This window comes from Callorhinus ursinus, unplaced genomic scaffold (genome assembly GCF_003265705.2).
Source record: "Callorhinus ursinus isolate GAN/ISIS: 27379988/994484 unplaced genomic scaffold, GSC_fseal_2.0 scaffold13, whole genome shotgun sequence".
In the NCBI taxonomy this organism is placed as follows: domain Eukaryota; kingdom Metazoa; phylum Chordata; class Mammalia; order Carnivora; family Otariidae; genus Callorhinus; species Callorhinus ursinus.
This window is the reverse complement of record NW_027397075.1, coordinates 31,761,763-31,782,091: the sequence shown is the minus strand read 5'-3', so window position 1 is coordinate 31,782,091 and position 20,329 is coordinate 31,761,763. Positions and strand designations below refer to the sequence as shown.

General features: G+C 44.6%; 1 protein-coding gene and 1 long non-coding RNA gene across 4 annotated transcripts in view; one reads left to right on the top strand and one right to left on the bottom strand.

Annotated features, from left to right (window-relative positions):
- Positions 1 to 2,145: 2,145 nt before the first annotated feature.
- On the bottom strand, positions 2,146 to 15,281 carry PRDX6 (peroxiredoxin 6). 2 transcript variants are annotated; one of them, XM_025877737.2, is made up of 6 exons: positions 15,031 to 15,281; positions 14,582 to 14,739; positions 9,861 to 10,017; positions 5,545 to 5,691; positions 4,483 to 4,629; positions 2,146 to 3,130 (listed from the first exon to the last, which is right to left on the bottom strand). In XM_025877737.2, the coding sequence occupies exons 2-6, from the start codon at positions 14,674 to 14,676 to the stop codon at positions 3,002 to 3,004; spliced, it is 675 nt and encodes a 224-aa protein (XP_025733522.1). In that variant the 5' UTR covers positions 14,677 to 14,739; positions 15,031 to 15,281; the 3' UTR covers positions 2,146 to 3,001. The 2 variants fall into 2 exon arrangements, with proteins under 2 accessions (XP_025733522.1, XP_025733521.1); XM_025877736.2 differs by lacking the exon at positions 15,031 to 15,281 and having other exon boundaries at positions 14,582 to 14,787.
- LOC141374009 (uncharacterized) overlaps positions 14,874 to 20,329 on the top strand; it is a 60,625-nt gene continuing 55,169 nt past the window's right edge. For both annotated transcript variants that reach the window (XR_012380541.1, XR_012380540.1), the window contains exon 1: positions 14,874 to 15,072. This is a non-coding gene — a long non-coding RNA (uncharacterized lncRNA). The remainder of the gene's footprint in view (positions 15,073 to 20,329) is intronic.

Here is a 20,329-nt window from a genome sequence, read left to right as displayed (position 1 = left end):
CTCACGTGATTACATTTTGAAACTTGAGACAGGCTGCCCTACAGTCTTGCTTAGGAGGCATGTTACCATGTATTTGAAAGAACTAGAGGACAATACATTCCATGTATATGTTAGGATGCTTTTGGCTTAAACCCAACTCAAAAAGGCTTAAATCTTAAGGAAATTTATTATTTTATGTACTATATAAGTCAAGAGGTAGGACGGGTTCAAGGTTGGTGGACTCTGAAGATGATGAAGGATCAGATTTTTTTCCTCTCCACTTTGCTGTTGACCTTTACAGCCTGTCTGTGGTTCGCCACTCCCAGGTTGTCAGATGCTGCTTCCCAATTGCTGTCAGGAGATAGAGTTCTCCTAGAAACGCCAATGATCCTTTGTGTCTCATTCGCAAGAACTGAATCACTTGCCCGTTTCTGAGCCAGTTACTGCCAAGAAAGTGGTAATGACCTTATATCCAGTTAACACACCCTTTAAGCTAAAATTAAAATTGTCAGTATTTCAATTTGCACTGCCCCAAGGGGTGGAGTTGGAGAGAGTAAACCACTACACCAGCCAGTTCATTGCACCCCATCGGCATTTTGACTTGGCCATTTAGACACAGCCGTTCTGGCTCCTCCCCGCTCTGCTAAGCATCTCCACGGTGAGGATTCCTGCACTCAGGGTGCAGGTTAGAGGTGAGATCAGACTTGCGGCAAGGCCACACAGGCGCACCACTTTGAGAATCTTAGAAGCCTGTGTATTCCCGCCAAAGTCCCATGGACTGCCTCTCAGATTCCTTATGCTTCTCTCATAGTCACGATGGTCATGTATTAATTCACTTCCAATTAATAAATCTTTGAATACATGATGCAATTTATTCTGTTCTCCCATGAAAATCGAGAGCAGCAACTCTTGATAGGGGAGCTCTACTCTCCGTGCCCACTAGTGTATTAAAGATGTACTTAGGATCACTTCTACCCTGGAAATGCATATTTATTATGTGATTTTTTTGTATTTGGAGAAGAATACTTTCACAAAGTCTCATGGCTGCTTGGTGACAGAGCCAGAACTCAATTTGGGGGGTACATGGCCCCCTTTTCTTTGAGCTTTTTCACCGTCTTTATATTGACATCATATATACGGAGAGGGTAGAGACGGCCAAACGAAAACACCAAGGTTTGGGTGCCTGAGGGAGTGAGGCGGGGGGGCGACAGACTTACTGGGGGAAAAGTTGATGAATTTGATTTTGGGAATTTGCAAATTCAATGGGACATGTTCCATTGGTCAGTCAGTAAAGACCAACACTCAGGTCCGGATGATTACTTTTGGAGATTGAGACTTTCAACTGTCCCCATGAAAGAAAGTTGAAGCCATACTGTCCAAGAGACAAGGACTAGAGCAGTCAAACAGCCAACGGACGAGAACAGCGAGGAATCTAATAGCTGGGGAAGTGACAGGGGACCAAGGATCCCGGGATTAGTTAGGAAGAGGTATTAGTTCTTTAAGGGCAAAATATGCTGTGACTTAAGAGACGAGAGCAGGACACCAGTCCTCTTGTCCTTCAGACCAGCATTCTTCAGGATATTGGGTAACTTGGAATTTTCACTCCATTCTCAACCTTCCTGGTGTCAAATTTTACATGTGGAGAATTCAAGGAAACTAAGGACTTAATAATGACTTATCCAACACATGGCACCAGGCATCGTGTTTTATATTATTACACTCAATAAAAATATAAAGGGCTCCATGCAAGAGACTCCACCAGGTATGGGACACTTCTTCCTAAACCCCGGCGTATTAGCACAGTCTAATTAAAGTCCGAGAGACCATGAGCTCAAGAGTAGTTCGTATTCTTTCGCGAAAAGCACAGATGTACTATTCTCATATTCTTAAGCCTAGTCATCCAATTAAAGTAGTATGTCAGGAGAGCTCTTTATAGCAGGATCCACAAACTGAAGGATCCAGGGAAGTAACAGGAAGGAGCAAAGTGGGCCAAGAGTTGTGGTGAAATCACTTGTTCGTCAGCTGTTCCTGGGTTTTCATTATATGAAATCTTATGGATCTGCCTTTGGAGAAAAGTAGCAGTGCCAATGCTAGCAAGCAAGCCTCTGCCCTGCAGCACAGTGTTTACACGAGTGCTTCAAAACATGATGACAGAATTCTCTGATCCAGTTTTAGCAAAGGATTTATTTGCGGATCCCCAAAAAACCAAGAATCAGAAACAGCCCCACTCCCCTCACTGCAAGAAAAGTTCTATGATAAATCATTTTCCATCCTCTTCTCTCTTCCCGAGGCGTGCCCTTGCTTGCGTCCATCAGTGGAGAGCAGACTGAGAGATGGAAATACTTTGTATGTAAGGCACACGGCACCCGGTACACCTCCCCGCAGGCAAGTGGAGCCTTCTCCATAGCCTCCCTCTTTTGACAGAAGTTTATTGAAACGTTTTCTTTATAGCAAACTATTTAAAGATCCTTCCCCCAGCTCATCCCACTTCAGTTATCTACCGAAAAAGTATAGCATTGAAAGGTTTTTTGCCCCTGCTATGATCCAAACACCGAACAGTGAAGAACATCTGGATACTCTCAGTTTTGGGGTTATATACTCACCTATCACAGAGGAATCTGAACTCAAGTTCTGGATTTGATTAGAACAGCTGAAAAACGGATAGTCATTCTATGATGGAGCAAAGCAGGCTTTTTCAACCGCGCTACCTCACTGATCCCAAAGCTCGTAGAGATCCAAGATTTGAGCCTCTCACATAGACCGTATTTCAGAGAAAGTCAGCGGAGGAGAGTGCTAAGGTATATGAACGGAGTTGAATGCTGGTGAAGGCACAGAGTAAAGGATCCCAAGAGATTTTTAGTGCCATTTTCATTTAATAAGCCAGTAGCAGAGCAACCTAAAGACCTTGGTTGCGATCACACCAGGATGTTTCTATGGAACAGCTGCAGAACAGGACTGGCAGCTGGCACTGTCCGGCTCACTGAGCTCGGCCAACAGCTCCAGCACCAGCTCCTCAGAGAGACTAGGGCTGGGGTGTGTAGCGGAGGTACTTCTTGCCCGATGGAAGCTCTTTGGTGAAGACTCCTTTAGGGAAGAGTTTTTTGGCTTCATCTTCAGGGATGGTTGGAAGAACCATCACGCTATCTCCATCCTATTGAAAGACATTGAGAATGGTGAAATCCAATCTTACAGGGAAGCCTAAAGGCCAAGAGTTGACTTTAGACAAGTAGCTACAGGTGCTCATGAGAAGAACTCAGTATTGGTTACTCTCTCTCCTCTGAGGAATTTTATTTTCACAGGTTGATCTCTGACACTTTCGTGAGGGAACTATTTCCCTATCTTAACAAGAAGTAGTCTTATTTTAAACCCAGTGATGGCTTGGCACCACACTTTAAAATGTTAATTCTAAGTCCTTATTGCTGCCCCGTGTGAATGATTCCCGCCTCTTCTCTCATCCCTGGCTCCTCACCCCACTTCCAGCTCCTTCCCTTCCAGGCACGCTGGCTTGTCTCCTGTTTCTTGAACCCACCAAACTCGCTTTCATTAGCTATTCCTTCTGCCTGCAGTGTTTTCTCTCATAAATACCCATGGCCTGGTCCCTTGCTTTCTTTGTGTCCTTCCCAAAGCTCCCTTCGGAGAAAGGCCTTCCTTGACAGCCAATTATAAAACCAACCCTCCCACCCCTGCGTTCCTATTCTCTCCACCTCTGCTTGATTATTCTGTCACATTCATTGTCACCTAACACAGTAAACTTGCTTACTGTTTGTCTCCGCCCACTGGAGTGTAAGCTCTAGGAGGGCAGGGACTTCTATTTACATTTATATTTATATTTATACTGTTTGCTGCTGTAACCCAGTGCCCACTGCCCAGGCTCAGTAGATACATGTTTGGTGGATGATACAGAGAATTTAAATGACTCGCCTGCCAGGAAGAACAAAACAACACAACCTGGTATTCAGGTTAGCATATTTTAAAAAATGTGGCTACGTGAAGATACCCTTCTGATAGCTCTGTCCTACCTTTTGCAGAAATCGTAGTGATTAAAAGTTTATGAACAGGGTTCCAAGAATTCTACATGAGTTTAAAAGACTGAATGAAGCTTAAGAGAAATGAAATGCTCCATGACATTAATACACCACAGTTTTATAGCCATGACTTAAGTGGCCAATCTAAGTCTAGCTATAAATATTCTACCATCATTTTGCTAGTTTTGGGAAGGGTTAAAGGTTTAAAAAAAAATTCTTTTATTGAAAGGCATCATTCTGACCAATTAATTTGATCGCATGATCTAAAATTTAGGAAGCAATATAGGGAGTTTGCATTTTATATAAAAGGTGTTAAAGACCTTGACAGTGGCCTCACAGCAAATCTGAAACTCAGCCATGAGAAGTCCAGCCAGTGTGTCTGTATACCAGAAAAAGAGCCCCATGTAACAAAGACCTTGAAGACAGCCATTGAGAGACCAGCCCCTTAGGTCTTGCAGGCAAGGTGAGTTATCTTTACCTTCCAATCAACCGGGGTGGCGACTCTCTTTTCTGCCGTTAGCTGGAGAGAGGTAATTACTCTGAGAATCTCATCAAAGTTCCTGCCAGTGGTCGCTGGATAGAGGATAGACAGCTTCAGTTTCTTATCAGGACCAAAAACAAACACCTGCAAAGCACACAAATGCATAAATAGAAGAATTCTTGAAGTGTTTTTGCTATTAAAGCCTCTTTGAAAGCTCTTAAGTCATCAGAAATATTCAAGGGTGTTAAAAATAAAAATAAAGACACACAAAACACCCCCCACCCTCCAACATCTAGAAGGATACATCAAACTGTTAACCTGGGTGGCTGGAGTTTAGATAATTTTCTTCTCCATGTTATTTTTCTTTTTTTTTTAAGATTTATTTTTTATTTTTAAGTGCTCTCTACACCCAATATGGGGCTTGAACTCACAACCTCAAGATCAAGAGTCACATGCTCTACTGACTGAGCCAGCCAGGCGCCCCTCCATGTTATTTTTCTAAACTTAGAAGGGAATTCTCTTGGCTCTGGTTGGCTCTGTATGAAAAACTGATATGCAAATTGATTCCGGAAAGGCCTCGGGAAGGTACTTTGTTAACTAGGGATGGTTACCTTAAAAAATATACTAATAGGAGTTGATACTGGTCCTCAAATAGTTGTATAGTTTTGCAGATGAGGGACTAAGTTTGTTCTGGAGTGGGTAAGGACAGAACAAATAGGAATTCCAAACCAGAGCTGCCTTATGGAAAAGGGTATGGCCCACCACTTTGAAGAGAGGGCTGTCAGGAGAGCTGAAGAAAAGATTCCTCATTTCTAGATTACACCTTAGGACAACTACTTATTTTACGTAGATTTCCAAAAGCTGTCAAATTCAGCGACTTAAAAATTTAGCTGAAAACTTTATTTGCATTAACAGTACAGACGGTCAGTGAGACTGCCATTAATACAGTTATTTTGTAATTGGAGATATTCCCCTATTTCCAGGGGTTGGTGCAAGCACTCACTTAGACATAGAGCCTGGCCGGTCATGAGGACTCGATAATGGATTTCTAGGACTCACCACACGCGCTGTCACAGGCATGCCCTTTTCGTCCTTTTCTGCCGGGTCCAGCATGCCTAACTGGATGGCAAGGTCCCGATTCTTATCATCAATGATAGGGAAAGGTAATGTTTCTGTGGGCTCCTGACCGTTGTAAGCATTGATATCCTGAAATGCAGGTGAGAGAGGAAAAAGAAATCTAAACCAAGCACATCTTCGGAATTCAATCACAGTTAACGGCTATTATCTTGCAAGACAGGGAACAGGACCACAATCATCATCTTCTCTAGGCAATTTGAGTATGAAAATGAATCAATGAACGCTCCTCATCCCAATCAGTCACTGACAGAAAGAACAGTGTGGTACAGTACTTAGGTTACTTAGGTTATAATCACAGACCCTTTTCACACCCAGTTCTCTTAAAAATTGGCATGGTTTTACTGCTTGAAGCAGCAAGAAAGCAGCAAACTCAAATACTGTAGAGGTAGATCCCAATCCAATGTACCTGAGGATATGCAACAAGTAAACACCGTTAGAAATAATGGGTTCATTAAGTCCATCACATCTAGAAATGCCACATGCAGAGATAATTCTATAGATCTGGTCCCTGCCCGCTAAGTACCCTGACCCAGACACGATGCTACTGGAAGGCAGATTATCAGGAAATGGAAAAAAAAAAAAAATCACAAAACTTAAAGCAAACCCAAGAATAGAGAGTTGATTATGTACTTTAAGGATAAGTAAAACGTAAATTTTTTATGGGTGAAAAGACAGAGGTAAATTTACACTAGGGTGAAATCCACATAGAAAACAAAGCATTTCAGGTCTGAACTGAAAGACAATGATGTACTCTCCCCGCTACTGTTTTCTTCCCCTAGTTAACGGCACTCATTCGCTTCTATTTTTCCTATCCCTAGAAGTCTCTGGGGGAAAAAAAAAATCTAGCTTCATTATTTGATGAAGCATCGGTGCAGCACTTAAAAGTGGGGTCAGCAGGGTGGATGAGTAAGGTTCCTGCCTTCAGAGAAACGTCTCCTTTGGTTTAGATGATTCCCCTAGGAAGTAGCAGCAAATGCAAGATGATAACATGTAAATGGCAGCCTGTGAATGCTGAGGTATACTAGTCCCCATCGATAGGTCTGCTGAGTTAGCTGAGACTTCAGGAAACACTTCGACTGGGGCTTTGGAGGATGGGTCAGATTTTCACAGGTAAGGGGAGCACGATTAATGAAACAGGAAGGCAAGTCTGAGCATAAAGAATTGAGAAGAGAGTGAGTCAATTCGCTGGGCAGAGTTTTAGGAAGTAGCGGAAAAGAGGATTTAAAGTTGGAATGAGGTCTATTTATTATATGGAGCCTTGAAAGTAAATCGGGTGGATGTCATGGCAGTTATAGAATCTTTAATTTCTCCACAGAGCTGTGACAGGGTAAGAGCAGCATCGACAAACTCTGAAATGGGTAACAGCACGTTTTGAACATGTTCCTTCATTTTATTATCTTAACTTCTCTTCTCTAGTCACTGGCTCCCTTCAAGTCACCACACCTAAAAAATGATCCATATGGCTTCATGCGAGAGGCACCCCGAGGTTTCCTATTTAACCAGCTGAACGTCAAATTCTGGCCGCTGCTTCGGATAATTAGGAAGGGTCTTCTATTGAGTGCAATCCCCACCGTGAAAATTCTAAGGCAGAAGCTCACCAGCTGAAATGAAGCTGGGCACACTCACACTGCTATACTTTCAGGGGTGTTATACAATAGGTGATAAGCTCTTCCTTCAGTGACTCCTAGTTTTAACCATTGCTATACCGTAATAATTGTCAAAACTGCCACTTGCCCAATGGGTATTCCGTGACACCCACAAACACCAAAGAACCACATGCTTTGGCTTTATTCTATCCTAAATCAGGCTAATGCCTGCCCTCTAGCAACTAATATCACAAACAGCATCGGTGTGAGGTTTCAACTGCACTGCCATCATTTTCCAGCAGGCCCATCCTGAGCAAGTCCCTCCACCTCTGTGGGAGGAAAAGGTATTCCCAGGGGCAAACACGAGGGCATGAACTACACACCTCCCTCCAAGGCTGTTCCCGGACACAAATGAGAAATGACCTGTGAAACCGCTGTAGGAATGCAGCCGCTATTCACAGCCAGAAGTAAGGAATGAGAAAAAATTCCACCCCAAGAAAGAGCAATGTCCTTCTCTTTTCTCCTGATACAGTTCTTCTAATCAGACACTGAGAATCAACGAGCATGAGATGGCCAGGGGATGCAGCCCCAGGTGGCCAACTCACAAGTCAGGACCACATCTTTTATTGAGCTGTACACGAAGGGCCTGACATATCGCGTGGCACACGGTAAGCGTCCCTCCAAGCTTACCTATCAGTATTATTTAGTGGCACATTGTAGCCAAGTCATCAAAATGTTCTTAAGTGAAGCCTAGACTACCACATTCATTGTCCAAGTAAATCCTTTTGTTGCAAGTAGGCAATTCCTTCAGTTCATGCATTCCACATGTACAGACCGACTGCCTAGGACATACTGGGTGCCAAGCATTGCTCAGCAGTGCACAGAATGGGAGTCGGCCCCACCGAGTCTCTTACTCCACTGGGTGCGGACAAATGAACAAAGGAAACAAGCAATTTGCAGAGCATTTTCTTTTAGATGGTGACAAGTGCTAAGGAGAAAATTAACCAGAGGGGGCTAGGGAGTGTGGAGGGGAGTTATAATCTTAGATAAGGAGGCCATGGGAAGGCTTTAATGAGGTGTCATTTGAGTCAAGACCAGAAAGAGGGGAGGGCAAGCCACAAAGATACCTGGGTAAAGAGTCTTCCAAATAGGATTCTGGAAAATTTTAAGGTGGAGTAGATGAGTTTACTGATGAATCAGACATGGATACAGAAAAACCAGAGGCATTAAGGGTGACGCCTGGCTCTTTGGCCCGAGCAACTATGAAAATGCAGTGTCGATTAGCTAAGATGAGTAAGACCTTGGATTAAGAAAAGGAAGCCCATGTTTGATATACTAGGTGTGAGGTGATGGGACATCCTAGGGGAGAGGCTGAGCTGGCACTGGTTGTACTGGTCTGGAAGCCAGCAGAGTCTGGCCTAGAGATGGAAATTTGAGAATCACAGCATTCAGATGTGAGTGGATGAGTTCACCAAGGGGAAGGGCGTAGGTAAAAAGAGAAGGCATCCAAGAAATGCGTCCAGGGCAACTTCAGCAGAAATTAGGAGACGATGGAACTCAGTCTGAGCATAAACAGGAATAGCTAGAGATGTGGTATCTGGAAGCCAAGAGAGAAAAATGTTTCAGAATCTACAGTGATCAGTGGGTTGAAGGCTGCTTGTACACCAAGAAAGTAGGGCTGAGAACCGAGCATTTAGCACGGTGGAGGTCACAGTGCGGTCTAAGTCAGATTTTCACATAATCGGTGAAGTTTGAATCTGAGGTTACTTGTACCTTTACCTCAAAAAACCAAGCTACTCTAAAAATTAATAACTCAGGAAACAACAGATGTTGGCGAGGATGCGGAGAAAGGGGGACCCTCTTACACTGCTGGTGGGAATGCAAGCTGGTGCAGCAACTCTGGAAAACAGTGTGGAGATTCCTCCAAAAGTTAAAAATACAGCTACCCTATGACCCAGCAATTGCATTACTGGGTATTTACCGAAAGAATGCAAACAGTGATTTGAAGGGGCACATGCACCCCAGTGTTTATAGCAGCAATGTCCACAATAGCCAAAATACGGAAAGAGCCCAGATGTCCATCAACAGATGAATGGATAAAGAAGATGTGGTATACACACACAAACACACACACACACACTGGAATATTACTGAGCCATCAGAAAGAATGAAATCTTGCCATTTGCAACGACATGGATGGAACTAGAGGGTATTATGCTGAGTGAAGTAAGTCAGTCAGAGAAAGACAAGTACCATATAATTCCACTCATATGTGGAATTTAAGAAACAAAACAGATGAACATAGGGGAAGGGAAGGAAAAATAAAAGATAAAAACAGAGAGGGAGGCAAACCATAAGAGACTCTTAACTATAGGAAGCAAACTGAGGGTTGCTGGAGGGGGAAGTGGGTGGGGGGATGGGGTAACTGGGTGATGGGCATTAAGGAGGGCACTTGATGTAATGAGCACTGGGTGTTACATGCAACTGATGAGTCACTAAATTCTACCCCCAAAACTAATAATACACTGTATGTTAACTAAATTAAATTTAAATAAAAAATAAAACAAAACAAAACAAAACTCAAACCAAGCTACTCTATATAATTTAGAAGTTGATCTATAATTTCAAAGCATATGTCAACTGGTACTATACCTTGCTCCAGGCAAGATGGTCTTCAACACTGTCCACCGAAAGGGCAATCATCTTAACGTTCTTCTTGGCAAATTCTGGTGCCAGCTTTGCAGCTCTGCCAAGCTCCGTGGTGCACACGGGGGTAAAATCCCGAGGGTGGGAGAAGAGAATGCCCCATCTGAAAGAAAGGAAGAGGAAGTCACAACTTACTGGAGAGGTTATCACCATCAATGTAGAATGAGAAATCACAAATCCTAGGTCAAAAATGACTTTCTTTTTTTATTTATTTTTTATAAAGATTTTTATTTATTTATTTGTCAGACAGAGAGAGAGCAAGCACAAGCAGGGGGAGCAGCTGAGGGAGAGGGAGAAGCAGGCTTCCCACAGAGCAGGGAGCCTGATGCGGGGCTGGATCCCAGGACCCTGGGATCATGGCCTGAGCCAAAGGCAGACGCTTAAGGGCTTCCCCACTTTCTTTTTTAAATGAATGCTTATGAGGACAATTACTTCTAGATTTTTGTCGAGGAATGCTTTCTGATCTTCTTACTTCCAGAAAAGCCCATGTTTAACGCCCAATTCCACATGATAAATGTCTTAAAAGACTCTAATTTAAGGGTGTTGCCTCCTTTAATAACTATAGGGACACCCTGACTCTATTCAGCTCATAAAATCTGTGCTATTTAAACTAACAAGCTTATTGAAATAACTTTCCCCCGCTGCTTACTCACTTCTATTTTTTTTTTCTAGGCACAGAGACCCTGACATTCAGCTTCAACAATGGATGTCCCAATGTGCCCCAATCCAAACAAATGCCTGATTGCAATAATAAGCAGGTTATGTAATCTGAAACAAACAGGCTTCTATCCCCTATTTATATGTAAAATTAAAGTTGACACTTGGCTTCTTTGTAGTGAATGGATATAAAAACTTTTGTAAGTAGGCTTTCCTGACCTAGCCTGCCAAACAGGACACCCAGTCTTTGCACCCTGACAAAATAGCTGTTTTACCTGTCTCTTCGTTTGCAGTTTCTTTTTCTTCCTGCTTTAGACCAAGTGGGCAGAAAACTGAGAGCCTACAGCAGATTTTTACAACTACAGATTCTTAGGTAAATCCTAGTATCTAAATCATCATTGCCTAAGGTAAAACTTTGTATAGATTTTAAACACATTCCAAGTCACCAACAACTTTGGGATTACCACTTCCTTCTCTTTGGCAACAGAAGCTACTCTTCTGACTGAAAAGGAAAATTTAACACTCCGTTTTCCACGACCCTTGTTGATGTACGTTAAACCAGAATCCTAAACTATCTTTAAGAAAAAAAAGTGCGCCCGGGTGGCTCAGTCGGTTAAACTCAGGTCATGATCCTGGGGTCCTGGGATCGAGTCCCGCATTGGGCTCCTTGCTCAGTGGGGAGCCTGCTTCTCCCTCTCCCTCTGCTGCTCCCCCTGCTTGTGCTTACACTCTGTCAAATAAATAAATAAAATCTTAAAAAAACCCAAACAAACCAGGATCCTAAACTAGTAGATTACTAAACCTAGCCTAGATGCCAAGCTGACCTCTCAAAGTTTGCCAAGTTTCCTGAAGCACAAAGAACAAAAGCAGACACAAGGGTACCTCCTTCCCACCTACATCTGCCACTTGGACTCCCAGGGCTTCAGGAAAGGAAAAACCTTCCCACAAAATGGATAGAAGGCCCTTTGGCAAGACTGGGAAGAGAGAGCTAGTATTTTAGTCTTATCTCAGAAGCTAAGCTAAGCAGGGTCGGGCCTGTTTGGTACTTGGATGGGAGAGAGGTAATATTTTTAAGATTCTGGAGGATTGTGGTAGGTTTACTTTTTTATGAAGGGCAGTAAGAGGGACATACATCTTTTGAAAGAAATAATCTAGGCATGGGTAAAATCTAGGCCTTAGATTCTATGGAAAAGGATCGGCTTAAGGGTCAGATGAGACTTAAGAGAGTCTCCAGGAGTTGAGAAAAAAATATACAGGACGTTTCTTCCTGTGTTGTTACAGGGTTGATGAATTACAAGTGTGAGACATACTCTTTCCCTTGTGTGTCGAGAAGGTTTTGCTGAATCATGCTAAGGAACTGAGTTTAAGCCACTTCATATCCTGCACCCCTCAGAAGTCAAACTCCAGTTTGCTATGTGGCTAGGAATGTCTTACTTCGGTCTGCCTTCCCCTCTAAGTCTCCCTACTGTGCTCTTAAGAGTAGTTCAATTACATTATCCCATTTCCTTCCTTATTTTCAAAAGACAAAAGGTTTCCTCCTTTAAAGGAAGGGTCCCCACTCAACCCCAGAAAACCCCAGGAAAACACATTTTGTTTGGTGAAAATGTACTGTAAAGTAGCTGCTTCTGCCACATACATACAAAAATAGTGATAAAGCTCATTAAACTCACCAAAGGCAGCACCCAAACCCCTTAGTTATTTCCAATAGTCAGAGGTAGGGCAGATACCTGTATTGTTTGAAATTATTATTATTTTTCCTCCAAAAAACACCTGGATCAAAAAGTGGCATATGAATTAAGATCACACACAGAATGGAGGTGGGAAAAATTGTATTAAGCATAATCCATGTTATAATTATATAAAGAGCTCAAACTTCTTTTTGGGGTAGGGAAAGGAACACTACCCCCCCCATGCCTTATCTGAGGCCGACTTGTTGTACTACTTGTTTATAAATGCAGGTATTTTTCTCATCTTCCTACTGGTGGCTCCCTGAGAAGGTGCTACTTTTAATGAAATCAAGACAGATCTAGGGGCCAATAAGCAACAACAACAAGAAACCCAAAAATGTAGGGTTAGGGTTAGCTTAAATAGTGACAGCATTTATAATTATTGCTATAGTATGTTAATATTTATCTTTAATCTATACAATCTAAGAGTTCTGGTAAGATTTTGTTGTATGGGCTATAGATGGGAATGGAAAGGAACATACCCTGAAAATTCCATGGACTTTTGGAGAAATACTAATACCTAGATTATGAGATTGGATACAGTCTGTATGTCTGAGGTCTTTTCCTACCTTTAATGTCTGAATGTTCCATTTCTCATCTTTTTTTCTAGCCTAGTTCTCTCTTTCACAAAGCTTAGCTCTTCCCTTAATCAGTGGCTGGACAATGGATTTAAGGGATTAGAAGGGGATGTGTAGGCCTAAAACGCAGGTTCTCTGCATAGCCCCATCCAGTTATTGATTAATGTCATAAAATTCCCTCTCTCTGTCTACACACACATATACCTGGATGCCGTAAATAAAAAGGATACAAACCATGGAGGAACTGTTAAGCCTTACAACATCGCAGTGTGAAACGAACACACAAACAAAAAGCCAGGAACAGAGTCACAAATACAAAGAACCAGTAGTTGCCAGAGGGGGTGGGAAGATGGGTGAAATAGATGAAGGGGATTAAGAGGTACAAACCGGCAGCTATAGAATATGTAAGTCATGGATATGAAAAGTACAGCATGGGGAATACAGTCAATAATATTGTAATGTATGGTGACACATGGTGACAACACTCACTGTGATGAGCACTGAGTAATGTACAGAATTCTCTAATTACTCTGCTGTACACCTGAAACTAATAAACACCGTATGCCAATTATCCTTCAAGAAATTAAAAAAAAAAAAAAAAAGGAAAACCAGTGTGGTGGGGCTGCTGGAACTCCAGAATATAATGACACATCTCTGGGATGTTTCAGATTGAAACTAAGCAACTTGAAAGCTTGCTGATTCAGGAGCTGTAGAATGTAAAACCAGGGCAACACCGACCTACCTACTCCCAGTCATTAACGGTCTGACTGCCAGGCCAGATTTGGCTATCACCAGCAAGGCCACGTGCGGGAAGCAAGGCAGCAGGGGCAGGAAGGGGCGAGGGGCACACCACTGGGAAACAAAAGGGTCTCCAAAGCGGGGAGGGACAAGCGTCCTGGCGCCCGCAAGAGCCTGCCTACTGCGGCGCCAAGAACCGGCCACTGCCGCAGAGTAACCTCAGAAAGCCCTCCCCTCACATTGTTTCAAGTTCTGGAACGAAGGACACACCTACATACAAGAGTGTTCTTGGTTCCTCCCAGAGCTGTTATCAAATCATACCCCAGCCACTGCAGGAGGCTCTGGATAACAAGTCTTTCAGCCAGTTATTTGGCAGCTGGTGGTTTTAAATTTTACGTTTTGTGTCGAGAAGGCTGAAATGCCACTGCAGCAAGCAGGACTTTAGATAACGCGCTGGGCCATCCCGAGCCTTCAGCCAGCAGCAGGGTCTTCAGACTCTGGCCTGAAACACCCGCCTTCCCCAGGGAGCAAACTCCAGAACGGAGGGAGGGGGGTCACCCCGGGAGGTGACCGCTGACGCCGCCCGGCCCTTGCCCCCTCGGGGCCTCGGCTTGACCGCGCTACTTGGCACCGCTCAGCAAACCGAGATAGGCAACCAACGCTCCGCATCCGCCTCCGGTTCCCGGACCTGCGGGAACCCAATTTCGCTCCCCTCCCCCTTTCCCGCCGCGGAGCTAGCTCAGCCACGCGGGGGCTGAAGGCGGGAGGGGGTCCAGTGGCCGGCCCCCAGCAGCGCTCGGCCGACGCGGGGCAGGGGCCACTCGGCCAGAGGCACGTGCAGGAACCGGTGCGGGGAGGAGACGGGCGGCGAACGGGAAGGAGAACGGAAGGGAGACTAAATAGGGAAGGCACCTCCGAGGCCGGGCGTAACCCGAGGCCAGGGCAGGGCTACGAGGTGGCCACTTACGAGTCTCCTAGATAGTCGTGGAAACGGATGCGGCCGACGGTCGTATTGGCCTCGAAGTTGGGAGCCTCGTCCCCGAGAAGGAGACCTCCGGGCATGGCGGCAGCGGTGACGCGGGAAGACAAGGACGCGCAGCAACGACAGCCACCAGCTTGCCGGCTCTGGCGGTGTAGGGGCCCGCCGCAGAGTAAGTGCGGCCGCGAGGGGCGGGACGCGGGCGGAGTGGGCGGGGTCAGAGGCGTAGTCTAGGTGGGCGGGGCCGTGGCGGGGCGAGGGGCGGGACTGGACCTGGTAGACGACCGGGTGTACAGAGCCGAGGTCGGCGCGGGTGCGAGGGAGGGTCCGGACCTCCCGAGCGAGGGGCGGGGCAAGGGTGGGTGAGCTCTAGGCACTGGTCTGATGCCTCTGAACCTGCCCGGAGCCTGAGGGCACCCGCCCGCGTCTCTACTCACGTGACGTTGGACTCAGTGACCTCGTCCCCTGGAGGCTTGGAGGTGAGCTAGATTTGATCCTGTAGTGCGTCCGGGCTTTGAAGGCGCAAGGAAGCGGAACGCAGTAGAAGGGCAGCTCCGAGGCGGAGAATCGGGGTGCGGGATGACGAATCCGCGGACGTCCTCCTGTACGCTCACGCTCGGTCTCCTGACCCCTCCACTTAGCCCTCTTTAAGTGTGAGCTTCTGGAATCCTGACCACCCCAGCCAGCCTAGCCTTCATGAACTCTGTATCATAGGATGTGGCAAGACCCAGAAATGTAGGGGACCTTATGTCAGAGGAAGTGGCTTTCATATTGCAGCAAAAATTCCAGCACCTATGTCATCAGTCACCGCCTGGGGGAATGTGACTAAACTTTTATTTCACTTCCCTCTCCCAGATTGCGAACCATAAAATAGTCAACGCAATTATCCTGAAATCTAGATATCCATTTTTTAAAGATATATTTATTTATTGGGGGGGGCAGAGGGAGAGGGAATCTGAAGCCGACTCCCCGCTGAGCATGAATCCCAGGACGGGGCTCTATCCCACGAGATCATAACCTCAGCGGAAACCAGGAGTTAGTTGCTAGCCGGGCTGAACCACCCAGGTACCCCTGCAATCTGCATATACATTTTAAAGCATACTTATTGAGATCTGCTGTGTGCAAGTCACCTCTGCCACCCAAGGAAGTGGGAAGTTTAGATTCATTTATTTGCTCTCTATGTGCCAAGCATGAGGTAGACAAAATGGGCTCTTGGAGCTTTCTTTCTAGTAGGGGAGACATAATAAACAAGAATATACTAGATAGCAGTAAATCCTATTGAGAGAAATTAAATAAGGTTCTGTGCTAGAGGGTGGCTGGGGAGCTGCTTTGGACTGGATGGTTTGATCTGGGAAAGCCTCTAGGATAATGTAGGTAAAGTACTTAGCACATAGTAAGTGCTCTGGAAATGGTAGCTATTATTTGGATGATGATAATGGCTTATGCAGTCCGTCTTGCTTTGCCAACTGTGTGGGAGGCACTGTTCCAGGCCTGGTGGTACAGTGAAGAGCTACAGTCCCTGCTCTTACAGGGAAGGCAGATGTACATACAGTTATGATAAAAATATAGAGTAAATGCTGATGGGGGAGGGTGCTAAATGGTTGGCGTTCAGAAGTGGGAAAATTCACGGCGTGGAGCTCCTTAGGCTTAAGGAAGGCACGTAGCAATGTTAAGAGAAGTGACTCACATACTGTGATTTCAGTTTTCATCATAGTGCTGCTGTGGGTGGGGGGGGTGTGAGTGCTTGCTAACCGCATTTACTCAGTTTTCCCCTGAACAGGGATTTACAGTAAGATTACTGGTAAAATTTCTAGCAACTCTAGAGAACGCTATAGAGCTACTGTAATTTCATATCTAAACTAATTTGACTCCAAACTTTGGTTTTAAAAGTGCTATGTCTTAACTCCTTTTGCAGGGAAGGGAGAAAGAGAGGAGGGAAAGGAGGGTAATTTAACTTTAATACACTATTATTAATGCCATGGAGATAGGGTAGACAACCCAGATTTACCACAACTATGGAGAATACACAAATAGACTATTGATCTCTAGAAAAAGCATAATTGGGGCTCCTGGGTGGCTGTCGTTAAGCGTCTGCCTTCGGCTCGGGTCATGACCCCGGGGTCCTGGGATCGAGCCCCGCATCGGGCTCCCTGCTCCGCGGGAAGCCTGCTTCTCCCTCTTCCACCCCCCGCTTGTGTTCCCTCTCTCGCTGTGTCTCTCTCTGTCAAATAAATAAATAAAATCTTAAAAAAAAAAAAGCATAATTGTGGAACTGTCTGTTGTAAATTAAGCAAATATAATAAAATAAGATAAATACCTATTAGGATTTGCAGTGCCAGAGACTGCACACTGGAAGGCTTCTTGCACCCTGCATGCTTCTTTGCTTTAGCCTCTGCAGCATTTTAAATTCTTTTGAATTAGCTGACAACGTTCGAAAAACAGGATTTTTTACAAAAATATCTGGATTTCTGTCTCCTGTAAAGTCAGATCTAGCCACACTGGGCCCATGTTGCATGTGGGTGTACAGTGGCTGGAGAGTAGCCTTCTACGAGTGCATATGTTCCCTGTTACTCAGAAGGTCCCTCACCACATGCTGACATTAGTGTCTATTGTCACTTTAATGGCCCTCTTGCACTGTTACAGTTTTTAGAATAGAATTAGGAGGAAAATGACTCCTATCCTAATGTATCCCTATCTGTCAAAATTGTGAAAATGAAAGGTTGACCAAGGGCCATATGCTCCAAGGAGGAAAACGATAAGAGTGTATTTCTTTGTCAAAGGAAAGAAGAGTCCCATATACTTAATGTGCAAAATTGAAAGAATACCGTCTGTCCTGCGTGGCCTGTGTCGGGAGTTAGTTTAACCTCTACTACACTGAAGGTAGGTGCTCCATGGGCTGAGTCCCTCCCGGAGGGCAGCAGTTAGAGCTCTTTTCCCAAGGGCTAGCAGGAAGCCCCATGGGAAGGAGGAAGGGAGGAGGGCCAAGGAAGGCGTTCCAGGGAGAGACCAGAATGTGAAAAAGGGAGATTGGCTAAGGGAGGGATTAACTCTGCAGACAGGGGAGAGGCTGTGGTATCAGGGGAGGAAGATGTTTTCCAGCAACTGGCAGGGTTGGGGAGAGTCTTGAAGTTCTGAGAAATAACCCCTGGACGGCAGGAAGGAAGGGATTGCTGGGATTTTCAGAGGGCTATGACTCCTGTCTGACTGGTAGGCCCTTCTTCCTTTACCACTTTGGACAGACGGAAGGAAAAGGTAGGATTGGCAATGGCCATTTGGAAGAGCAACGGTGCCTTACTGTCTCCCTCTCATTGTCTCAACTAGGTTGTGAACTCCTAAAGGATTGACCGTATTTTACTGATAAATATTTGTGACCCACTAGACATGCTGGGCATGGGGCTAGATTACATGACTCGCTGGAGAAGCAGTTAGCTACCTCCCACCACCACAACAAGGAAGTTTGTCAGCCTCCAGCTGGGAATAAAAGAGCCGCATATCCCTAGTGATAACTGTAGCTAGGGAAAAATCCTTATGTGCTGGGGTTGGGGGGAAGATACATAAAACTTGAAATTAATGTTAGGGAGGTGGAATTAGGTTTTTAAAAGCAATTCTTATAAGCTTTCTCGTTAAGTCTGATTGTCTTTTCAGAAATAAAAATAGAAAGAAGGCTGGTACACAGGAAACTGTGTGCAGATCAGGACAGTGCTGCCCACCTGCTGTATGAGCGGGGTTGCTAATCTCTCCACTGCCCTTCTCTATCTTGGGTAATGCAGGTCACTCCTCCCTGTAGTATCTACTACAGGACATCTGCAATCTGGAAAGAAACCAATGTGGGAGTGAAAATGAAAAGACAACAGCTGTTAAAAAGCTGGAATGATGAATAATAACTCAGCAGGGCTCTGGAGTCATAAATTCTGACACTTATTTTCCCAAATAAAGCACCCTGAAAGTTTACTTTTTACCCTGAAAGAGACTGCTTACGAAGTCTCACAAATAATAATTTTTTGTGGGTGGGGTAAAATTTGTTCATAAGTGGTTAAAGGATTAGATTTAGAGACATCCTATAATAATTGGGTAACTAAAGACCCCAAGCCAACTTAGAATTGTTTGAAGGGTGGTGAGGTAAGGTTAACCAGTTCTCTTAACTGCTTTTAGTTAAGCATAAGAGGCCCTATGTGCTAGGGGGAAGCATTTATTATGGTTACAGGGTGGGCAGTGAATATAAATTTGTGAAGCTCCATATTTGTATATAACAGAAACTGTCATAGAGAGAAAGAGGGGAAAGGAGAAGAGGGAGAGAAAAGAGAGAAAGAGAGCAGAGAGGTCACAAGAGCGGGCAGGCAGAAGAAAGAAGGAAAACAGGGAGAAAGGGGAGTTTGGAGAGGGACCCATTTGAATGCCTGCCTGCCTTTCCTGGGCTCCCGCCAAAGGAAAGCTGACCACATGGCCCCGCCACTCTGGCCCTCGGTGATTGCTCAGGGCTGGGTGTTGGCCCAAAGGCAGTCGGCCTCCAAACTGGCTAACAGCCCCTGAGGGAGCCTGGCACGAAGTGTTTTATTATGGGACCCTCTCTTGGTGACGGGAATGCAAGACAGCAGAGTGGGTCAGCAGTTTGCAGCAGGGGTGGAAGACGAAAGATGGTTGGGCGAGGTAGGGAGCAGAAGCCGTGAGCCGGCTGTGAGAAGAGTGGAGAGTAGCAGGAACTCAAAGCAGAGCAGGAGGTGAAGGGAGCAAGGTAAGCACCGAGTCACTAAAACTATCCTGGGGACTAGTGGCCAGCTAGCTTCCGAACTCAAACTCTTTGAGGCCTACTGCCAGGAGGGAGCTAAAGGTCAGTGGTGGGAAAAGCCCTCCCCAGGAACAGGGACTCAAGTTCTGCATTTCCTGAGAATTTAAAGACAAAGACAAAAACAACAACAACAACAACAACAACAATAATGATGGTATCAGTCTGCATGTTATCACCAAAATCTGGCACTTCTAAGCTATGTTAATAATAAAATACTCCTCCCAGAAAAATCTTGATGTTGGTCTAACTTGTCAAGATTGCTACAGTTCTTGTGGAGTTTTTAATAATGTATACATAAGCTCCAGCTTAGCACATTTTAATTACTTCTCCTCTAGGAAAAAAAAGTATTCTGCATACAAGTTAACTTGGAGAATTCTCCATTATGGAGTCAGCTTTCTGAATATGTGGACCTCATTCATCTCAAGAGTGAACTGATTGTGGGTCAAGCTGTCTTCCAGCACAGTTTCTGTCTAGAATTCCTGCATTTAATAATTGCTGCCTTTAAATAGTAGACTTGAAGTAAATGACAATAGCTCAGTGGTTATAAAGTTCAAGTAAGAGAACTGAAGTTATTTTCCTGTGAGTGACTTCTTGAAATTTTTGTTTAAAATTTAAAACATATGCTTCGGCTCAGGTCATGATCCCAGGGTCCTGGGATGGAGCCCTACATCGGGCTCCCTGCTCAGTGGAGAGTCTGCTCCTCCCTTTATCCCTCCCCCTGCTTGTGTGTCTCTCTCTGTCAAATAAATAAATAAAATAAAATAAGTAAAATAAAATTTAAAACACATGTACACTGAAAACTATAAAACATTACTTGGAGAAGTTAAAGAAGACACAAATTAATGGAAAAATATCCCATATTCATGGATTGGAAGACTTAATGTTATTAAGATGTTAACACTAACCCAAAGCAACTTACAGATTCAATGTAATTCCTATCAAAATCCCAA

What these genes read in the sequence shown, in the direction of transcription:
- PRDX6 (XM_025877737.2), bottom strand. Translation starts at nt 14,676, where the DNA reads ATGCCCGGAGGTCTCCTTCTCGGGGACGAGGCTCCCAACTTCGAGGCC. An exon ending in TGCCTGTGACAGCGCGTGTG is followed by an intron (nt 4,630 to 5,544) that starts GTGAGTCCTAGA and finishes TGTGCTTTGCAG; the next exon opens with GTGTTTGTTTTTGGTCCTGA. An exon ending in CCACCCCGGTTGATTGGAAG is followed by an intron (nt 3,131 to 4,482) that starts GTAAAGATAACT and finishes GTCTTTCAATAG; the next exon opens with GATGGAGATAGCGTGATGGT.